This window comes from Zonotrichia leucophrys, chromosome 1, assembly GCF_028769735.1.
Source record: "Zonotrichia leucophrys gambelii isolate GWCS_2022_RI chromosome 1, RI_Zleu_2.0, whole genome shotgun sequence".
Taxonomy (NCBI): domain Eukaryota; kingdom Metazoa; phylum Chordata; class Aves; order Passeriformes; family Passerellidae; genus Zonotrichia; species Zonotrichia leucophrys.
The window spans coordinates 30,924,937-30,948,411 of NC_088169.1; the positions used below are offsets into that span (position 1 = coordinate 30,924,937).

The 23,475-nt window shown below is 42.9% G+C and overlaps 1 protein-coding gene across 4 annotated transcripts in view; it reads right to left on the bottom strand.

The window, feature by feature from the left end:
• Positions 1-1,994: 1,994 nt before the first annotated feature.
• NPAS2 (neuronal PAS domain protein 2) overlaps positions 1,995-23,475 on the bottom strand; it is a 105,181-nt gene continuing 83,700 nt past the window's right edge. For 2 of the 4 annotated variants that reach the window (XM_064710657.1, XM_064710683.1), the window contains 10 exons: positions 22,820-22,901; positions 21,983-22,124; positions 21,156-21,262; positions 20,891-20,983; positions 14,929-15,075; positions 9,129-9,323; positions 7,656-7,828; positions 7,070-7,162; positions 4,997-5,183; positions 1,995-3,485 (listed from right to left, as the gene is read on the bottom strand). In XM_064710657.1, the coding sequence (XP_064566727.1) occupies positions 3,303-3,485; positions 4,997-5,183; positions 7,070-7,162; positions 7,656-7,828; positions 9,129-9,323; positions 14,929-15,075; positions 20,891-20,983; positions 21,156-21,262; positions 21,983-22,124; positions 22,820-22,901 (1,402 nt within the window). In that variant the 3' untranslated portion in view covers positions 1,995-3,302. The remainder of the gene's footprint in view (positions 3,486-4,996; positions 5,184-7,069; positions 7,163-7,655; positions 7,829-9,128; positions 9,324-14,928; positions 15,076-20,890; positions 20,984-21,155; positions 21,263-21,982; positions 22,125-22,819; positions 22,902-23,475) is intronic. The other 2 variants (XM_064710663.1, XM_064710672.1) reach the window with 2 other exon arrangements.

The following is a 23,475-nucleotide window of genomic DNA, read 5'->3' on the forward strand; positions in this document are numbered from 1 at the left end:
GGGTGTGCTCGTACCGGGGTTGTTCTCTGGGGCGGTGTCTGGGTGTGCTGGTACCGGGGCGTTCGGTGCCCACCCGCCCGCTTCCTCTGTAGGATCTCTCCCTTTTCCTTGGAGTGGTGTGTGAGGAACCCAGCTTGGCACAGTGGTGCTTCCAGCAAGCACTTTGCCTCTTGCAGATCTGGAGCTCTTGTTCCCGAGACAGAACCGAGGCATCCCGGCGTGGGGCAGGAGCCTGATGTAACCACCCCGCCTGCCCGGAAAACCGACCTGAGCTGAGGGATTATGTTCGGACAAGCTGGGTTTTGGCTATAATGAACTAGAACAGCCCAGCTCTGTCAGAAGGACTGGTGTTGCCTTGTGTGTGCAACAGAGAGCAAGTACAATAATCCTAAACTGGAATGTGTGTATGGGGAAGAGCAGGAAAAACTAAGTCTTGACGTAAATCTGCTCTTGTGAGCTGTCTGTATCCTTCCAAACAATGTATTAAACCAGCTCAGAAGGCAACCCCACGCTATTTACAGCATCTCCCTGTTAACAACTTACAGCGCCACTGGCTTTACAAAGTTAAGTGTTTGCTCCAAGGCTGAGTTTGGTTTGGACATACCACTGGCAATTGGGAGAGATGAGGGGTTTGTGATCCCTGAGAGTAGAACAAATTCTTAAAGGAATTTTCCCTCCCTCTGTCTCCTGTCATAGTAGTTGAGATCTATCAACTGCTACTTCCACAGCTATTTCCTCTGAGGTGCTCATATTCCTTCATTACCTCTTCCTGAACTTTGGGCTTACAGGTTTGTCCCCTCCTTTCCCAGGAGTGTCTGGGATTTATCAAGTCAGCCTCTAGCTTAGCCAACCTTTTGCTTAGGTTTGTCTGCATGAATGGAAGGAGAGAGATTCCTTCAGACACTGAGTGAAACTTTCACATCTAACTTTCTAATCTTCATCTGGTGGGGTCACTCTTGCTTCACTGAATACAAGAATTTAAAGGGATGAGCAGGCTAATTCACCCTGGTAACTAAAGTTAGCAGTAAAAATGCTTTCTTAGAGACCCAGTATTTGATTCCCTCATCTCTCAATGAGGGATGAAGGACTGAAATACACATGCACCCATCAGTGCTACCACCCAACCTTGCAGTTGAAGCACCAGGGTAATTCTGTCAATGAATTTTCTTTGGGAGATTTTTAGCTTTTTCAGAACTCAGGGCAAATAAGCTTTTTTCCTTTCCATGAAAGCTTACTTTCACAATTTCCAGCTCCTAGCCCAGTTCTCTCTATCGTTCCTATATGGCATAGGAACCTGTGGGCCCTGCTGAATGTGATCCTTGGTACAGAAGGGAGGGAAGGCCACGTGTGCACTTTGCTGAACTTCATGCTGGCTCCAGTGGCTGCAAGCTGCCCTGAGGGCCATCCCCTTTCAGGCTTACTGAGGAGAATGAAGACATTCCTGTGCTCAGTTACCCACCTGAGTCTGTGCTGGAGCTTCTCCCTGTCTGCAGAGGGAAAGCAAGCCTGTACCTTGGCTGCTCCATCCTGTAGTCAATTTGAGTTTAACACGAAAAGAAGCCTACACAAGGATGCTAAAGTGGAAGCCAGACTGTCTACAGGGCAAGTATTCCAGAAGAGATGTGCCCCAAAACTCAGGACAGCAGTGTCTTAATACACTGAAGCTGGACATGGGTCAAAGCCCTGGCCTATGCTGAATCAAACTGTTCTTTAAACCATCTGTTTTGTGCTAATATAAAACTCTTTGGTTGGAAGTACAAAGCTGCCTGAGGTCTTTAAAGGTGCTTAAAGTTTTAAAGGTGCTTAAAATGAGCTATCTTTGCTTGCAGCTAATAAAACTTCCTGAGCTTTCATTCTCAGTGTCTATGCCATGACAAAAACTACAAGGGAAAATACTTGGTTTTGCTAACTGGGTGCCCGACACCATTCCAGACTGTGGCTAAGATTAAAAGTCTAAAGTGAATCACATAGTTCAACAGTCACAGGAAAATGTGTGCAAGTCCTGCAATAAAGCCTTTTGGCTATTTTATTTTATTCTACAAATAAAGACAACTGTCCATCATTAAATGGAAAAAAATAATAGTTTGAGTTGTATATAGCATGAAACAGTAGTTCCCTTCACAAAAACATTTCTAATTCATTAGTTTATTACAAAATACCCACTCACAAAAAAACACAAGCACAATCTTTATACTTGTGAAATGAGTTGATATTTCATATACAAAATAATTTCCACATAATTCCATATAATTTTATTTTATATAGAAATAGGTCATTATTACAACAGCTGTACAATACACTACTTTTTATTTAATAATTACATAAAATCTTTCTTAGAAACATATCAACGGAAAACATACAAAAAAAGCGAAAAGTGCATTTTCTTTTGTTTTTTTCCCTCCAAAGGAAAATTTAATCCTAAATGTTATAATGAAAGAGATATGTAATAGTCTGCAGCATCCCAAGTCAGTGGGCCAAAACACAGTGCATATTTCTCAGAGACTTGGAGTGGGTGAGTTTAGGTTGAAGAAGGATTCATGTTGTACTACCGAAGAATTGCATGATTGTGCTTACAATTTGAGTTCTCATTTGCAATCACAATTCATGTAGGAAACAGTCCAGTGTGGGTTGTGGGTTTGGTTTTTTTTGGTTGGTTTGTTTTTAGTAATGAAAAACAGTTAGGGTAAGCTGCATAATACTTTTCAGATTCTAAATCAAGGGTTATGAGCTGTAGACCATCTTCACCAATGGCTGGGCTTTTTCCTCCATTGGATGTGCTAATTTGGCCACAAGAATAAAGAAACAAACTTCTCTTTACAGAAAGTGCCTAGTTTTCTCATCTGTGCAGTTGTGCAAAATAATAACAATAATCATAATAAAAATAATCTCTTGTTCTCTCCTCGATAGACCTTTGACGCAGTGCTTTTCATACACAAAAGAAGAACTGAAACAGTGAAGGCCAAGTACCTCACGAGTCTGTTGACAGTCTTTTGGAATTGCCTGATGGCTTCCAGGGTGACGCGGCGGGACTGACGGCCTCTTCCCGTGCTCCCAGCGGTGATGGAGGCTGCACAGGATAGTGCCCCTTGTGACTCTGCTCTGTCAGTACATCCTGTGCTCTCGACACAGCGCAAACGGGAATGCGCTGTCCGTGGCAGTCTGCACTCTGGGCGTACTTCTGTCACAGAGCTTGGAAAGAAATGCTTGTGCAAAAGCCAGAACAGTAAGTACAAAGTCATTCTCTTCTGCCCCATGTGCCCATTGGTTAAAGCTAATCGTGCATTGATTGTGCTGGTGGGACTCTATCGCAGTGGCTGTGGTAAATTTGATGATTCTGATAAACTATTCCTTCTTCTTGATGTTAGCTGTTGCTGTTGTTGCTGCTGCTGTGTCTGATGATACCCCATATTTCCTTGCTGTGGCGAGTAAGATGGCAGGAGCAAAGAATCGGGTTGTTCATTGTGCAAAGAACTTGGTGTTTGCACCTACAGATAAAATAAAATTTATCGTGGGGTTTGATTCTTTCACGCGTTAATGCTCTTTGTCCTCAGGTTACAGGATGCTTAAAAATACTACTGGTTTGCTGGCTTCTATTTCTGGAGCTGTTTGGCATGAGGGTAGCTTAACTAATGCTAGAAGGAATGGACATAAATTGCAACAAAGAACATTGAAATGGTCTTCTCACAGTAATGCGCTGCCTGGGATGTGCAGGTTATCCTGAAAAACCTGTTTGGGAACCGTGTGGGTGAACACGGCAGAAATTACATGGATGGATGGAATAAATGAAACAGCATTTTCTAATGTGCCTCATGCTGTCCCTTCTAGCCCTTCCTTTTCCTGAGCTTACAGTTGGGTGTGACCTTGCAGTGTTGAAGCTGATGTGAATTTTGCAGATGCTTTATTGGAAACAGTATCTGCCAGACTTTTTTCATTAATTCTCAGGCTATGATAAGGATTTCATTTCAATAACAAGAATTTAATAATTTAAGTTGGTTATACTCTTTTGGTGATGCCAGTGAATATGTGACCAGGTTTCAAAGACTCAGTTCAGCTCCTGTTGAACTAATACAGACACACCTCATTTCCTCCCTTTATTTTAGAATGTGTTGAATTAGGTCAAAAATAAGTATTTTTACATATTCAAATCACCTGGTTCTTCCAGGCAACGTGCTCCACTTTATCTTCTTTGCCTTGTGGAGTTGAGAAAATATGTTCGTTTCCTGAAGGGATCCAGATATCTGATCCAGATCTATTTTATGTTGATGCTGGTAATTAAAAATCATCTTTTGACTTGTAAACTAAGCAAATTTTGTACTGAATAAAGAGAACAGAACAAATCCTAAGGCATTGATATTCTCCAGCTGGAAATAAACTTTAAATATATCCGAGATAATCTGATTATGCTTTAAATGTACAGAATTAGTAATTTCACAGAAAATCACAGAAATTCTAGGCTGGAAGAGACCTGTAAGATCATCAAGTCCAACCCATGTTCTAACACTTCAACTAGATCATGGCACCAAGTGCCACATCCAGTCTTTTTTTAAACTCTTCAAGGGATGGTGACTCCACCACCTCCCTGGGTAGATGATTCCAGTATTTGACCACTCTTTCTGTAAAATACTTCCTCCTTAATTCTAGCCTGTATCTCCCTTGGTGCAGCTTGAGACTGTGTCCTCTTGTTCTGTCTGTTGTTGCCCGGAGAAAGAGACCGACCCCCAGCTCACCACAGCCACCCTTCAGGAAGTTGAAGAGAGTGATAAGGTCACCCCTGAGTCTCCTTTTCTCCATTTTGCTTTTAAATATTCTGATTGTTCCCACTGCTCCCTTGCTGTACTAGTACCGGCCACTGTAGCAGTGTGTCACACGTCAGAATCTCTTAAATGGACATTTCTGCCAGGATCAGGCTCCAGCAGAAACCTGGGGCCCCATTTGCACAGCCCACTCACCTTGTTCCTCTGTGTGCACACTTTACACATCATCCTCTTTGTCCTACCTGCAGGTAGCGTTGCTGCTGATGCTGTTGGTGCTGGAGTTGCATAGGTGGCAAAGAGGATGGCTGGGAAGGAGGGGTAGTGGTGAACCCTTGGTTTAACACTGCTTGTCCCATCAGTACGATTGGAGAGCTGCTGCTGGAAGTCTGCACTTCCAAACTTTGAAACATTTGTTGGGTTTGAGAATACCTAGTGGAAGAAAGAAGCAAAACAATCAAGAACAAAGTGTTGGAAACAAAGGTCTTCTCTTAGAAGGGGGATGGCAATCCCTAGTCTTCCTAAATCATAGAATCACAGCATGCTGACCTTAAAGACTGTCTAGTGTCAACCTGCCTCCCGTGGGCAGTGACATCTTCCACTAGATCCGGTTGCTCAGAGCCCCACCCACCAATCTGGCTTTGAACACTTACAGGCACAGGGCACCCACCACGTCTCTGGGCAACCAGTTTCAGTGCCTCACCACCCTCACAGTAAAGAATTTTTTCCTAATATCTAATCCAAACCTGCCCTCTTTCAGTTTAAATTCACTAACTTTTGTCCTATTTCTATATGCTCTTGTAAAAAGTCCCTCCCCTTCTCTCTTGTAGCCCCTTTTAGATAGTGGAAGGCTGCTGTAAGGTCCCCCCGTGCCTTCTCTTCTTCAGCCTAAACCCCCCAGATAATTCCCAATAAATGATTCCAGTGCATGGGACCTGCTAATATGAACAACAGCACTACTGGCAGCACTGCTTTCCCTTACTCTGTGCATGAGCTGGGCTTGGAGGGAAGAATACATCTCACTTCAAAATCCAGATCACATTTTATATTAATTAAGGATTCTGGTTTATGCACATCTTGTCTTCAGCCACAGCATTCACATCCCCAGCTCATTAAACCAAATTTTGATTCTGTTTTAATATGCTGAGCCCTGAACTGCGGCAAGAGAGAAGCCAATGCACCTCCTGTCCTGCTGCCTGTGCTCCCCTGTGGGGGTGGTGATCTCCTGCAGACACAAGGCTAGGGTTGATTACTTCCTAAGCTGCTCATACGCATATTGCCACACATCAGCAGTTCCCACCACGATGAGCCCCGCTCTAGGAACAGAAGAAGCCTCTAGAAACCCTCCAGAACGAGGGATGTGACAGAACCAAAATACTCATCTCCTCTTGCCATTCTGCTTTTGCAAAGCAAAGCTTAAATATGTGTTGTTTTGTGGAAGGCTGTGGGCAAAACCACAATGGAACTATTGCCAACCCAGCCTGATTCTGTTTATCCTGTAAAGGGTGATGAGATCATAGTATGGCTTGTGTTCACTCAACAGCTGTTCAACATTAGGGTTTAGCTAGAAATGCTACAGTCTGGGTACTTGTATGAGGATGGGAGCTCCTATAAAGGAGTCCCATGAGTCAAGTCTACATGAACAGGGAGATGCATCTTTGCAAATAAGGCTTCTTTTATTCAGAGGCTTAAAGCAGAGCTACAATATTTACATTTGACAAATTAACTCAAGATAATTTTAAACAACAATAATGATGTCTAAAAAAAACAAGTACGGAATACGTACATTCCTGAGATAACATTAGAAGAGTACTGTTTTGTAAAAATAATTATTTTTAAAGGAATGATGTGCAAACAGTTGCTTACTATTTTATCAGTTCACAATTAAGTACAGTGACAAAAAACAGCGTAAAAAAAGGTATATTTTAACCAGTGTGTTCTGCCTCCTTCATCTAAGTTTTGAGGAGATAAAACAACTGAGGTGATGCTTTCTATTTTCACCAATCATTTAACTGAGCCAGTGCTGACTTTCTCACATTTACCTTTGGTGGGTCAGAAGTTCTAGTGCTGAAGCAGGCAGCATGTGAGGGACAACAATTCCCCCAGCCATGGCTTGTTAAAATGCCACTGGCACTTTGTGTTTCTCTCTGTCACTCTTCCTGATATGACCAGGCAGGATAAGGCTGACCCAGATGCTGGAAGGCAGGCTCAGCACAGTAACACACTCCCAATATTTATAACTACTTCATCATGTTACAAAAGAAGGCTACTTCCCCTCAAAAGCAACTTTGATGTTTTATCTTCGACAGGGCACGTACTTGGCCTGGGATCCCGTCATGCTGAGGTCTGAAGGGTGTCTTGCATTACAGGACCCAGGCATCATGGGCTGAATAGGCTGGCTAAGCAACAATCTGGCACACGAGGGGAAAAAAAAAAAGACATTGCTGGAAGAGAAGGACCATACAAATCCCACAGTGTGCAAAGAGAAGCGGCATTTTCACGGGTACGGCACCGGGCTGAGGAGTGCGAGGAGCTCTGACCCAGCTGCCGGCTGTGGCAGGGGCGTCCCGGGCACCGCGAGGCGGAGGCTGGGGCAGCGCCTGCCCTCTGGCGCGGTCTGGGTGCCGGACATACACCTCATAAATCACATTTTTTACCATTATTATCTGCTAGGTATATGGATACTTGAATAATATTTTACAACTTCGATTTAATTCATCTTGTGCTCTTCAAAGCCAGCAGCAAGGTATCAGTTTTCATAACGTTATTGGGCGACACAGCTACAGTTTGGGAATTTTAATCCACCCGTGCATTTCCGCAGTCCCAAAGCCGGAGTGCCGCTGTTCCCTTGGGGCGGAGCTGTACGCCCAGCCCTCAGCCCCCGAGCGCGGAGCCGGCCCGTACCTGAGCTGCTGGTCGTGGCTGCAGCCGGCGGGCGCGGGGGTGCCGCCGCGGGACAGGCCGCCAGGGGGCGCCGCGGGGCCGCCGCCGCCTGAGGCGAACGGCGCGGGCGCGGGGCGGGGCGGGGCGCGGCCGCCGCCCGGCGCCAGCTCCGCGCTCCGCGCCGCCTTCGGACCCTGCAAGAGAAGCGGAGAGAGCGGGGAGACAGCCCGGCTGCGGCACCAGTGCCTGGCGGTGCCCCCAGCCGGCTCCTGCCACCGTACGCGAAACGACTGTCATGGCCACGGCTGCCCCGGGCCCGCTCCTGCCGGTCCGCAAACCTAAACGACCCCCCAGTTAAAGCAGGAGGAAAGTGAAGTGTGAGGAGCTGCCGCCGAGCCCCGTGGATAGCAAGAGATCAAAGAAAAACAAAAAGTGTTGTTTTTCCCCCCGCCCCCCCATTTCACAGAATGACAGAACAGGTCAGGTTGGAAAGGACCGCAGTGGGACATCTGGTCAGGCCTCCCTCCTCCAGCAGGGCGATCCCTGAGCACAGGCACAGGATCGTGTCCACAGGCACAGGATCGTGTCCAGACGGTGATTGAGAATCTCCAGCGAGGGAGACTCCACACCCTCTAGGGGCAACCTGTTCCAGTGCTCGGTCACTCGCACAGTGACAAAGAAGTTCTTCCTTATATTCTGATGAAACTTTCTGGGCATCAGTTTCTGCCCCTTGCCCTGAATTTGCTATACACTCTCTACTTTAATAGAGTCATTATAACACAGGAATGAAGGAGGTGAAATGCTACAGCTGTGGGCTCAGAAGACAATAATGGAAATATGCTTGCTATGCAATTGGGAAGCAGAGGAGCTCAGTTTTTTGTGAAGGGAGGTACAACAGGTGGGTGGAAGAGCAAACACTGGAAATGTTGAGAAACCAGCAGTATGAACGAACAATACAGTGCCAAACCTAATGGCTTTCACAGATCTCAGTTACTGCTCAGGCTGAACTTTATTTTGCTCTGCAGGAACCTGTTAACGTTGACAGCCTGAGGGTCTCAGAAGAATCTCAATGTATTCTGTGTGCCACCACAGCAGACAGGCTTTGTTGTGTTGGTGGTGTCCGACTGGGCTCAGGGAGCAAGTATTCTGAGCGGTCTCACATCACTATTTCAAGTTTCCGGTGGGATCAGTCAGGTTTCTTTCAGGACTACCTGAAGACCAGTAAGTCACTGACACATTTTGCATGCCCCCTGCTCCATTTTCAATCTGAAACAGCTGCTCAAGTAACCCTCCTGGCTGAGATCTTAAAAACAGGCTTTAAGGTAAGGTAAACGCTGTAGGGAAACCCTTTTTATATGCTGCCCTTTTACAGAAGCATAAGAAAGGGAAGGCAAAGGCATAGTTACAGGACTGACACGATTTTACTCGCTTGCTTAAGAACAGCTCAGTGTCTCCTGTCCATCTAAATGCTTCTCTGTTCAAAGAAATGATTACCTGGCTCGATATCACGCTTGCTTCTCTCAGTGACTGCTGGTTCGCTGTTTGTGAAGATGTGATTTGCCCTTGAAGTTGAGAACTGGGGACTAGCTGCTGCTGAGAAAGGGTCCCTGACCTCTGCTGTAGCTGTTGTGGGTCCAGCTGCTGAGTGTTGCTAAAGCTCAGGGACACTGTTGGCTGCTGTAAGATCATCTGGAAAAGAAGAAGGGAGGACTTATTTACATAGCCCAGATGTTTTGAATAATGAATGTGACAGAAGTAAATCCAAAGGTATGTTCTAAAATAAAGTTACCACATTTCTGGAATCACAACACGTTTACTGTTAGCTGGAAATCACCTATCATTCCTGCATTAACAGCTCTATTGTGTCTAGTTTCTTGGTTTCTTGTTCTGCATGTGCACCCATTACTTGTGAAATGTGTCTACAAGGTGCAAGTCCTCTCTCCATGGGGCAGGCACAACCCTCTTAAGAGCAGTTCCCAGTACATTCACTGTGTTCTGGGGCATCCTGACCAAAGAGAAGAGAGTAACTCCATGTCTTTTCAGTCCTTTCAACAAAATCCACCTGCCTTTCAGACAGAACTATCTTTGAATTTGTCTCTGGAAATTCATCAGTTTACACCCAGCTGAGTTGTCAAATGTTTTTAATGAGGCCACAGTCAGGCCAGAGCTCTCCAAGCTGAATGGCCGTGTCCTTATCACTGACAGGATGTGTAAACAGACAGTCACTGTCATTTATCTGATTTCCCATCAGGTAACTGTCACCTGGTGTTCTTCCTAACTGTGCCATGCATTCCACTTGTGCAAAAGAGCTAGCAGCTCCTCTCTTAGTGTTTCTGTAAATGATGTCCTCTCTACTTTTGCATTTCAAGATGAAGCTTTCTTCTTTAAAAGCTACAGGACTTGGGAATTTTTGCTCTTCTAGGGGCTATTTCTTTTATTACAGCTGTAAAGAGGGAAAAGTAATATTTTAAAACAATGTATTATTAATGCCATAAGCTCTCTTTGCAGTATTTCAGACCTAGCCTTTCTGCCACCAAGGGGTGTATGGAGATACATATCCCACACTGTTGACGTAATTTTTGGATCTGATTCTGATTCCACACCACTGCTACATGTATGGAACTTCATTAATTTAAGTGGAGCTACTTAAGTTTTAAATGAAATCAGAATCACAATTACTCTTTTCATTATTCACCCATCAGTCTCATGCCTAGCAGTACATCTGAGGTATGCCCAGTAATTAGTACACCTTTGTGCAGCTTATTGCTGTATTAGCAATTCCCTAAACTATCATGTCACCTCTCATTTTTCCTGGAAAAAGCCCATAGCTTTTCCAAAGGCCCAGCATAATATATTGCTTTTCTCTGCAAAAGTATGGCTTGATCCATCATGGTTGTACTTATTTACCTAGCTTTAAAAACACAGCTTATTTAAATATGATAAATTTTTAATTAATTTATGCATGCCAAGATTTTACCCAGGAAAAAAGGGACAGACAAAGCTTACATTAATCATCTGGGAGAAGGGGACAATTAAGGAAAAGCAACATCTTGTTTCAGGTGCTGTAGGCTAACCACATCTCAGAGATGTCTGATAGGAATAAATGCGTCAAGTGACAGGGTTGGGGCTGCTCCTTGCATCAGGTCTGAAACTAGGCTCTGAGTGCTGTCTTTTAAAAACACTGCTCACTGAGTTTGGAGCCATTACATATCAGAAAGACAGATGGTCTTGCCACTTCTGCCAAGTAAATAGGTCTTATTATGAATAAATCAAAGACAAATATAATGAAAATTCATTTTCTTGTTTATTTTCTGTACATAGAAGCTAAGTTTTGGACATGTTTAGTACATGAACTCCCTTGATTAGCCCTAGCCGTGAGACAGGTCGCCACTGATATAAAATTTTATATAAAACTCAGAATGGGCAAAGCAAGTGGTACATGTGAAAAAAATGATGGCAAGGGAGTGTGAGCTCACTGGTACTGGACAGATCACTGCAAATTAAGACCTTTAGGAGGATTAGCTTAGTGTCCTCCTTGTACATGGCACACAGCACTGGAGAAACACTCAGCTCACCCAATGCAAATTCAACATCTATCAAGGTGAATGTCAGGTGGGGTGTGAACTTGCAGCAGACTACTTATTTAGCAGGAACCTCCCTGTGTGCTTACTTCACTTCCAGATGAAGGCCAAGGAGTTTATCATCCAAAGAAAGCAAAGTAACCTACTTTGCAATTACCAGAGTGTGCCACTGGGTAGGAACGTGCACAGTTAATGGTTGGCAGCTAACACACCATAAATTTAGAACCAAGTTTATCCCAGTAGGCCAATTTCATTTGTTCATGTGTTCGTACCCTGAGAGGGCTCTGAGTGCTTCATACCTGGGGATCCTCTGTTGCCATTATAATGGCCAAAGCAGCATTGTTACCCTCTGGACATAAATGACCTGGAAAAAACAAGCTTAGAGCAGGAAGCAATGGTGGCCGTGTCCCTGCAGAACTGAAAACTCAAGAGTTAACCTGACAGAGGATCAAAGCATGACATTTCCACTTGTTAGTTAAACCTAAACGCTTAATTTGTACAAAATTAATGGTGGTTTTTTGTAATGTGCCTCTTTTGTGATAGTCTTGTCAGAATTCCCCCAAAACGCTGAAATACAGCAGCTTTAAATAACAAGAAAAACCTTTTCACAAAAAATGAAATCTTTCCCTAAGTAGATAAATTAGCAGCCCCCTAACTGTATTGCTGCTAATGATATGTCTCGTTGGTGATTTTGTGGACTGCAAGGTCAGTGAAGCATCTTACAAACATTTTTTAATTGGCCAGATTGTTAACATACACAGCAAGGCAGCAAGAGAGAGGAGGGACCCTCTGACACTGCTGCCCCCTCGTTCCAAGATAGAAGAGCCCTACAGCTAATGGCTGAACCACACTGACAAGGCATCCTGAGGAAAACATCTCTTTGACTCTACCTGTCCTTTGGATAATCAGGGGATTATAGTTTTGGGCTCATCATTACAGGCATCAAGACTCTTTCTTTATGTAAAATATATAAAGATGAGAAGCACAGCACTGGGAAGCTGAGATTCATGACTTCGAAGAGAGCCTGCTTTGCAAATGATGGGTGGCTGTGGATGGTCTTGATTGTAGTTCTTGCAAGCTGTTCTGGCTCAGCCTTTCTGCCTTCCTCTTGCATCTGTGAATCATTAGCTAGACTGTTCAAACTGGAGCAGACACAGCATCCTTCAGACTTCTGAGGTTACTCTTCCTGCTCTTGTCCTTCGTTGTCAGGAGAAGCAGTAACAGGGATCTAATGGGGTTTTGAACACTTTTATTCAGGGCCTGCAACCCTCCCGATAGTTTCATCTTTCTCTGCACAAGGCTCCTGCAAACAGTTTCTAATGCAGACTACTGTGCTCAACATCTGTCTGTCTGGGAAAGCATTTCTTGGTGGACTGCTGTACTCAGTTTTGAAGATCTCTGAACGAGCTTAATTCTCCATGGAGCTACCTGTACATTTCTATGTGGAAGGGAGTGAACCAGTGGGGATGATATGCTAATAAATCAGCTAATAGGGGAAAAGCAGGAAGCACTTCCCCCTTTTCAGACAGCCTACATCACTCCCCCACACTTACAGCTCTATTATGCAGTGTATTAAAGACACCAGAAATGTGCTTGATAGTAGCCAGTTTGTTACAATGCGTTTTAGCTTTGATAGTAGACACAGATCAATGTCTGAAGACATCCAGCTCCTTGAATGATGAAATCTGTGCAGCAAAGCACGTGGTTGGATTTCTGATTTAACAGTTTACTCCTCACTGCTTGTGAGTCACAAAAGAGCTGCATGCAAAAGTGTGCAGCTTTCTTTCAAATTACCCCTAGCCAAGTAAGAGAAAAATTATTCCTCATGTCAATCTATCCTTGCAACAGCACAGTAATTTCTTTGTGTGTTTTTTGTTTTTTTACCTAGAGAAAGTGGGAGAAGAAAAAGGTCCTGGCCAGGAGTCAGTGTGACCACTTGCATCTCATCACCTTGTCTGATTGCTCTGAGGAGACCAAAAAGCACACAAAATAGGATGATCCCCGTCCAGCATTGCCATTTAAGGCAAATATGCAGCCCTCCTGCATTTTCAAGCTCTTTCCATTCTCCCTGCCTCTCAGTACTGCATCTGTAAACTGGAAATTGGTAGGTACTGACAGAAGAGAACTTGTAATGGTCTGAAAATACTTGGTCCAACCTGGTGCTGTCTTCATGGGAGAGGGCATCACCCAGATAGTGTAAGTCAGAGCTACAAACTGGTAAGGGGGGTGCAATACAGATCAATTCACCATTTATTTACCCTCTGGGCTTCTGCCTGAGCTCCCTCTGAGTGTATTTGAGAATCTGTCCCATGGTCTTTGTGCTGTTAAATGCATCCTAATGCATATAGGCGATAGCTTTCTAAAAACAGAATCTGTTTCTTGCATATAAGAATGTGCTCTGAAATTGTTTTTGCCTGAATGATGAAAAAAAAGTGTGTATGATTATTGAAGACGTCACCAGGAGAGAGTAACGGTTGTCACCCAATTAAAAAGAGAGGAAGTGAAAATATAATGTCTCTTGATATTCATAATAACAATAATAGCTTTCAGATATGTGACATGATTCTGAACTGAACACCTGTTAATTGCATAGAGAATTTTTCTTCCCATTAATCAAAGTCAGCGGAGAACCAATAGAATAGACACACTGAAGCTAAACCTGGTCTCCCTGTGTGATTGTATGGCACCAGGAACAGGGAGTTTTGGGTTTGGAACCCACAGCTGCTGTGTCATCTTACAGCAGTGCACATGCAGCAACTTAGGTGGCAAAGTTTCTAATTTGGCTTTGCTGATCCCTTAATTACCTAAACATACGATCGCAATTTTGTTAATGTGTGAAACTGCATTTCACAGATGCTGATGATGGGTGAGAGTCTATTTCAGTGTGGAAGTTGCAAGCAAAATTCCCACTGACTTCAGTAGGTCCCATCCTGTTTGTAAAATACTCGTTTGTTTCCTTGACAAAGCTTGTCTTCTAAAATCATCTTGTTAGTATAGTACTCACCAAGTCCCCAGTGCCACATTTCTAGCAAGGATCATTTAACCTGGCATTTATACTTAAATTATGAGGAACATAGCAGTAATCACCCACATTCAGAAAACTCCATAAAACTGGATGATTTGTCCACTTGTTGTTAAAAGAAACCTGTGATCTACTAAACTTCACTTACTATTATTTCTGAGGTTTGGTAGACGTAAGGGGTACAAAGCACATACTGTATCAGAGAATTCTACCTCTGTGTAGGAGGTGTCAAAGGCAGAAGCAGAGCAGGCTCAGTCAGCTTCACCCTAAAGGCTTAAGCCTGTCTGGTGAAGAAAAAATTCAGATACCTCCAAGGTGTGAACAAATGAACATCAGCAGAATTTCAGGGGTTTTAATGTGACAAGGAAGCCTGAACTTCAACATTCTTTCTACTACAGCTCCTCAGTCTGAAGACTTGGTAGATAAAGTAATAAAATGCTATTGTAAATGACCCTAATTATTCTCCTCCTCCTAAGGCTGAGGTATTCTTTCCTTCTCTTCTTCCAGAGAGCTCTTAAACCTTTCTTAACAGAGGTTACTCAAAAGGCTTTTAGAGGGCAACATCCCTCTACAATTCAGATGAGCTACTTTCTACTTCTCCAGATATCCTGGACTCTGGAACAATTTTAATTTGCCAAGCCTATCAACAGAGAGAGGATGCTTGACTCTGTCCCTTCCAGCAGTAACGCACCTGTACGCTGGAGTCTTGGACCAGGCAGAGCTGCTCCTGGATCTTCTGGAGCTCCTCCTGCTGCCAGCGGATGTTGGCCTGCAGGATCCGTGTCCGCTGCTCCAGCTGGTCCTTGATGGTCTGGAACATGCTGAATTGTGCCGAGAACTGGGGGGAGGAAATAAAAAAAGAGGGGAGGGGGGGAAAATCAGTCATTCTAATACAAACAGCCTCAGTAGAACACTGTTCTGTAAGGAGTTACTGGTCTCTTCATTGTAAAGCACAGCTAAAAAATAAAAATGTCTTTGTAATATACTAACATGCAGACAGAGACATCTTGTCTATTTTCATGGTTATGCACATATATTAAATTTCCTTGGCTAGAATGATCTGCTTACAGTTGACCATGTTCTGCTGTAAGGACTGTTTTTGGGAGTATGCTACTTTAAAATATCAAGAGCATCTTAACTGAATGGCAAATGAATGCATTATTTTCATTAGCTTGTAGTTTGGAGCCCTTAGTGTGGCATAACAGCATAATCCAGATGTGTTTTACTAATGCTTTCCTTTTTCAGAACAGAAATAGCAGTTCTGCAATGCTTTGTTCTGCTGATGACTTACTAAGGCATCACACAATAGACCACAATAAACATTTTCTAGATTTGTACAGCTGAGTAGTACTTAAATGACAAGAAATACTCATTAAGTTATTTTTATATGTGATATAAAACAGGGGAAGAAAGGCTGTTCTAAATAATAGTAAAAAATGGAGATCATTAATCAAGGTCAAGAAGCAGGTGCAACCTCCAATAGCAGCAATACTGGCACAAACTGAAATAATCAAGAGTTGTGGAGAGGACTAACAGCAATAAATCCCTAATATTTGGTGCTTTCAGGTATGATTCAAAGTTCACCAAAGTTAATTATTACTTTAATAGGCTTTGGAATAATTGCTTTTGATAAGCTCATATTCCAAAAGTAAAAAACAGTCTTTGAAAAAAAGAACAAAACCCTTCAAAAATCTTTTTAAGTTTTTATGTAATCAAGGCATCCAAGATCTTCTTGAAAACAAGCTGAGCTGTGAGTGTACAGGCAAAAAAATAATTGCTGTGACTGGAAAAATGCTGCCCTGCCCTATCTTTGTTCCAGTGGCTCTGTGCTAGTGGGTGAGCTGATGCTCGCTGCTGGAACCTTCCTGCTCCACAGTGCACTGGCTTACATTGTTTCTGGCTTTTTAGTAGGGGAAAAAAGATAACAAGAGAGGAATTAAGGACTGCTCTGCTGCTAGCAGCACTGTACACTTCCTTAGATGAAATTTTTGGCTACTTGGAGAAAGCGAAATGTGACATAACAGATTTATATCAGCTAACTAGCACATCTTAAACCAGTTAAGTATGTGAAAGTACCTTTGCCTTCCCTCTAGCAAAGCTGACATCTCCAAGTAAATGGCCTTTGGCAGAGAAAGAGCGAGAACTTCAGGAGGTTTATTTCCATTTATCAGGCAGAGGGTGGCTTTCCCACACAGCCTGGGAGGTCACTGCACAGAGTGATGGCCAGGTGGGGGTCAGTCTCACAGCCAGCCCTGCTTAGGGGCAAGGAAGGCTGCTAAGGTGGCGCCTGCAGCTGCTGGTGACAGAGCCCCTTGGCTGCCAGAGGCATCTGTGAGCACTCACTGCTTGCACAGTCTGCCCAAGGAGGGGAAGGGAGCCCTCGGCCCTGCCGTGACTCACGGTGCTTGTGCCTGCAAACAGCACTGCCATCATCTGCAACCCACTCCTCTCCCAGAGCAGAAACAGGGTGTCAAACCTCCCAAAGGGAAGTTTGTGTTACTTGGAATTGGGGTTACAGAAGCCAGAGCAGGGTCTGCTTCTTTCTTTCTTATCCATGTATAAAGAATTAACCTGAGGAATGGCTGAGCAGAGACCTCAGATGTTTGGGAATAAGAACAAGTGACTCAAAGGGGAATCCACTGCTGTTCGTTGCAGTCCAGTGTTTTAATTCAGAAGAGTCCCAGGTATCCTGGTTTAAGGAGTGGAATGATGCTGTGAGCAACACATCATAGAGGAGATACAGCAAATTCCTGCTTTAACCTGGCCTGTACAGAAGGATCTTTAAAAAAGACAAGTCTTGTTATCTAATTATATGAACTCTTTTAGAGAGGACTGTTTTTAAGTTTTTAAAAGGATCCTTATTAGAAAAGGAATTAAAAACAGTTTTAGCAAAGAGCTTCATTTTAACTGCCTGTCTTGGTGATGGCAGACTTTTGATTAATATGCAAATTCCTTGATGACCCTTTGAGAAAGGAACCTGATTTTCTTCAATTGATCAATGTAAGGAATTTTAAATTAAGTAATTTCACAATCACTTTATACTTCAAAAAGGAATAAAATCAATTTTCAGGCCTTAGTTTTAAATTTGAATTTGCTTTGCGAAGTTGCATACAAGAATGTATTGCTGTTGATTTTAAATTATTATTCCTTAATTTTTTGTGCAGGTTCTTATATTTAGCATATTCATCTTACATTTTCTTTTTGCTCTCTCTTTTACATGCTTTTTGTATTAATATACGTAACATCAACAATTAGCTGGTATACTGGAGTGAAAGCTGCTATGAAGACAAGGAACTTTCTCTTTTGCTTTTTTCCTTTTCTCACTCTAACCCCGAAATTGTTGATAACTCTAACCATGACCCCTGTGCTTACAGAGCTCCTATTGTTTTTGTACAATGAGACACTAACAGCAATTGACCTGCTCCAGAGGGTATTTATCTCAAGATCATTAACCTCTCTACTAATTAAGGGAGAAATCTCTAATTGTATAATAAATTAAAAGACCTTAACTCAAAACCTTTCACAGAAAACACTACCCAGCTTTAACTCTGCCATTGGCATCTGATGAAGTTGCTCTTCATCTCACTTAGGTATTTACAAATCCACAGAATTCTTAGATAAGTGCATGTAATACACAGAAAACTGTCATCTTTCTAGATGCAAACACGGGAGACTAAACCTGTGAGATCTCTATAGTTGCACCAGTTTAATCAAGTTTTGTTAATGCAGGCAAAAAAAGCCCCCAAAACAAATAAGCAAAACCACAGCAGTAATTTTAGTCTGGTTTCTTAAAAAAAGAGTAAAATAAAGTGATGCATTTGGGATCATGTCAGCATATGTTCTGGTAGGGAGGGGCTCGATGCACTACTGCTGGGTATGGTCCAGGGAGGCTCTACAGCCCAGGGAGAGGGGCTGGCACTTCCATGCTGTGATTCCTCTCCTCCACCATGCCCAAGGAGAGGTGTTTTTCTCCACTGAGTGCTACCCCACGGTGCCAGGGTTACTCCTTCTCTCTAGGTGCTGGGGGGCTGCAGCCAGGAGCAGGGACCTGTGGCCCCTGTGTCTGTCAGGATGGTTCCTAATTTCTAATGTGATGAACAAAAAGATGGATCTCCCAAGACAATCTGCTCCTACAAGTGTCATGACAATAGGTAACTGGGTAAAGAAAAGAGACCCTATTTGTTTTGTGGCTGAGTTTCCTTCAAAACTTTCTTTTCTGCCTATCTTCCAACTTTCTTTCAATTCTTCTGGCCCAAGAGATGAGCCATGTTTCTTGCTGGAGACATTCAACAGAGCTGAGAGTGTCAAAAATACCAGACTGCTGTAACTTCATGAAGGCTTTAGCTGAGCAAAGGAGAGAAGGATCCACTCATCCCTTGCTCCTGTGGGAAAGGCTGGCTCCATGCACCAGTCCTGCAAGGCACAGCCCCTGGGAAACTGGATTTCATTAGTTTTGCAGCTCACCGAACGACTTGTTCTTTCTTCCTTCATCTGAATAACACCTGCTCAATCCCAAACGGATTATTAGTGTTAATTATTATTCAGTCATCAACATCCGCTGTGTTGCAGGGGATTTTAATTTATGACAATGAGGAAGGCAAACAAACAAATATTCTAATTGGGAGCACTTGGTTTAAAGTAAACCATTTACATTCAGGTGACATCTAGGGTGACACTGTGCTGTCTGTTCATTCACACAAGCAAGGCACAAGCTAAAATCGCATTTCAGTGGAGACAAAACCATCACAGCCTTTGCTGGAAATAAAAATACTCAAAGTTCAAGCAGATGGTGCCCGAGGCAGCAGCTAGCTGCTCACTGCAGACACAGTTGTGGCCACTTATAATGTTTTCCCTGCTGCTGCCACCCTGTAGCCAAATATTAGCCACAAGGATGCCCAGGGCCTTCCAGCTCCTGCCATCAGTCACCATCAGCTAAGGACAAGTGGCAGAAAGGCAGCAGGGACAAACCTGTGCAGCTCCTCCTGGCAGCGGGGCACCTGGCCACACCATTTCTACAAGCTATGGGCTTGTGTTTTGCCACTAAACTGCTGGGAAATGGTCAGCTAGGAAGCCAAGAAAGTGTTCCTGGTGGGATGCACATGTACCTGGTTTTGTCCCTCACTCACCTAGTGCTGCAGGCACCTTTGTCTTTTGACAACATTATATTGCTGTAGGCTGACATGTTAATTATTTTAAAGTGGGACGTACAGTGTAGTATCATAACATTCATAACAGTTTATGAAAATCACACGTGTGTGGAGACTTGGTACTCTCTACAGGAGTTTTGCTATGGAGTGTGAACATCAGCACCCTGAGCTGCAATGTCCTGGTGTCATTTCCCTGCTCCAGGTCAAGCTTCATCCTGAGCTTCGCCAGGAGCACTGCTGTGACTGCTGCCAGAGGGCTGCCTGTGTAGACAGAGTCAGCCCTCTTCCTTTCACTAAGATTTCAGTGGCCCAAAGAGGCTTAATCAGTGACTGGATGGCACTCTAATTTGTCAGAAAAAAAAAATGGAGCTGGTGTGCCAGAAAGAGCCATTTACTGGGAAGGGACAAGGCAGTAGGGGTCTTGGTAAACAACTGGAAAGCTTCTCTTCACAAAGAGCTTTGATGGAGAAGAAAGGGAGGTAGAAAAAAGTCAAACAAAACACACAGAGACTTATAATACATAAACTAATTGATGTTTGAAAATGCATTAATGAATAACGGGGAGAAGTATCTGTAAAAGAAAATGAATGTTCAGAGCAGATAATTGATATGCTGTTTATTCGCTGCATGCTAGCGTGGAGTCATGAAGAGAATATTAAACATGGAAGATAAATGAGAATTTGTTTTTTTAAAGCCAGGATCCTCAGGACTTTATATGCTTTATGTGCTACAGAAATAATCTCTGGGGTCTTGTGAGTGAGTATGTGGTATCAATGGTAGAAGCAGTCTAGGTCCAGCAATACTCTGTCATTCCTAAAATCAGAGGATGATGGGGTGTATCATCACAGCAGAACCACAGGAGAAAAACAATGATGGGGTGTATCATCACAGCAGAACCACAGGAGAAAAACAATGTGCTGGGAACATGGTACTCAAATCTGCTTCTTCAAATTCCACTGCAAATGTAACACTGAGGTGATGTTTTGGGCCATCACCCACTTTTTTAATAGACTGGAGGAATTTGAAATTTGTCTTTAGTGGCATTCTCACCATTACTGGCACACTCACAAAATGAGTGTTGTTGAATTTGCATGTCCTATACTGCTAGTTAGTTCTGCATCAGCACAGCCAAACAGGTGTTTTTAGCAGGACTGGGTGTCTCTGTTAGTTTTTGATTTTAATTCTCATTGTGAATTTGATCTTGAAGGGACCTGGTTCTGTAGAAGTGAAGTTGGAAATTCTTTTTCCATCTGGTTTTTGTCCTCTCATGAAACAGAGGTGTGCACACCTGAACCTACACGCACCTGGGCTTCTGAACACCTGCATGCAGTTATATGTTTAAACATACAAGTGTAAAATTCAGATTACTTTCCCACAATATTTTAAGTGGTTGAGACTTTGGATTTGGGGATTTTAGTTACTAGAGAGGTAACTTAAAAGCCCCAAAATGAGAAAGTATCAGGAGATAAGCAAGTGACCTATTCCACTTCCAAATCCCCAACTAACCTGTGCCAGAGGTGCAGGCTGATTTTGCAGAGTTGCTTGAGGCAGCAACTGCTGTGGGAGAAGCTCACATGGAAGCTGAGAAGGCAAAGAAACCTAGGTTAAAAACAAAACAAACCAAAACTTTATTTAGAAGTTTGGCTCCTTTAAATTTTAGGTTTCTTCTAATGCCATGGCTTCTGTGTAAGTTGTTTTTAATTGCTAAGCTGCGTATGTGGCACATGCTGTTACACCCTCTGCCTGTTTCCATGATTCCTTGTGAAGTTACCTGAAGAGCAGTAGGCTGGCTGAGTCTGTGCACAGATAAATCCTGCTGTGCGCTCGGTGCTCTCGGCAAGGCAGTGTTGGACTCTGTAATCAGCTTTGTTGGTGTAGCTGCAAGAAAAGTACCAGTGAGATCTCTCATGCTGGAAATCAGCCCTGTTTGAAGGGGGTAATACAACAAGACCTGGGTAGAAATTGTAATGGCCTGGCTAAATTCTAGTGGGAGTCAGGGCTGTTCTTGTTGACTTCAATAGCAATAAAATTAAACTAATAAGGAGGGTCTGGGCAAAGATAAAAGTAAATCAGACAGATTATGATTCTATGCTCCAATGAGCAGTGCAAAAGGACCCATGAACTACTCTAAACCAGCTGAAACTCCCTTTATAAGGGCCAAATAACTAAATTTAGGTTAGCTCATTGGCTTTTTTTCCAGACCAGGAAGCAGAAAGATATACCCAAGTCAACACTGGAGCATCCTAAACCCTGGCCAGAGGAGAGTCACCCACAGGCTGTCACTACTCATGTAAGTCTAAAGAAATCTCATATTGCTCACAGAGGTGCCCTCAAATCTAAACACAAAATCCTCATTTTTTTAACAGATTGAAACAGCACATTTCATGTCTAATCCCAGTGTTCATCTTCCAGCATTTAGGTAGTTGTGCTAGAACCTTCTCTCTTGTACATCACCATTTCAGCTTTTGCACTTTTTTGTCAGTGCATATCATCAATACCTCATAATTTATCGTTAAATTAGCAGCTGTGATATATAAGCACACATTCTTTAACTTGGCTAAATTAAAAATAATTCCATAACTCAGGAATGCCACTCACATGCTGGGTCTGACTTGGGTGTGTGGGAAGATTTTGGCGAGCTCCTGGATGATACTGAGGGTGTCCGACTAGCGCTGAGGATTGAGGCACCAATATCAAGTGCATTAAAGTGCTGTTCAGGATCCAAGCTGGCACCACTCTCCTAAAACAAACCAGAAAAGGAGAACAGCTATTGCATCTGTCAGAGGTAAAGCATTTTGATATTTAGTAATGGTTGCACTCCAGTTCTTTGGCAGACCTAAAATGACTTGAGCAGAAATAATCTCAGGTGGACCAGCAGACCTGGACAAAGGCATCAATGCCCCTTCCAAACAGCATCAAATGAATACATTTTACAAACAACTATCACTGAGCTAGAAATAAACAGCAAGTTACTGCCATAGTCACTTTGTGCCTTCAGATGTTTTTCTGAATCTTTCTTTTGTGTTCAGTTGGATGTGACAGCAACTGCAACCTCTGTGAGACACTTGGCCGTGCACTGAGGACGAGCTTTGTTGTCTTTCCTCAAGAGATCACTGAGATGTTGCCAAGAGGGCTGATTGCCAGAAATTGCCCAAATGCATCTTTAAACTGTAGTACCTTGCCAAGGAAAAGTGAGATATCTTACACTGCCCCTGCCCATGTTCCACTTCATTTGTGGTTGTTATTGATCTCCAGGTTTATTCTTTCATAAACTCACCTCATTTATGTCAAAATAATTCAAATGAACAATGAGTTCTGAAGTTAAGAGAATCCACCAACATTGCAGAAAGACAATGCTGGAGTCTTCAGTGATGTTAACACAGAACAAGTTGTGATTGCTACATAAGTTTATGAAAAAAGCTTTTCTCATTGTACCTTTAGTGCTGAGGACACCACCTCTGAGGACACTTCTTCCAAGCCCATCTCCTGTCTCCTCTCCACACGAACATCTGCATAACTGAATGGAAAACATAATTCTATGTATCAACATGGAATTGCTATATTTCTTAAAATGTACTTTAAGAGAGTGGAGGAATAAATTACTGTACATTTTATAGGTTAAATGAGCTGAAAAGTGACTTAAGTCAAATGCTACTGAATAACATTTGAGAGTGTTTTAATTTTCAGGTTTTGCTCTGTTCCTGTCTTCTTGAAGTCAAGCTGCATATTAAAGAACTATATAAAAAGATCAACTTCACATCCTACAACCACTTTATGACTTCACTGGAAAGTTTCTACACATCGCTTTAAAAACAATGTAAGGATTAGAGAACGTGAATATTTAAGGATCTGTCTATTCTCTAATTTTGCACAAAATGAAAAAATGCCATAGTTGATCTGCCCCTAAACTAAACACAAAAAGTAAGCTCAACACAAACTAAGGTTCAGTCTGATAATTTTTCTATAATTACCCTATTTCCTTCAGAAAGTTCAGACTTAATTTTTTTGTTATGTAAGTGATGTTACATTTTTAAAAGAACATTGTGGCAGATATAAGGATGCTCCTATCTTCCTGTCCTTTATGTCCTGGT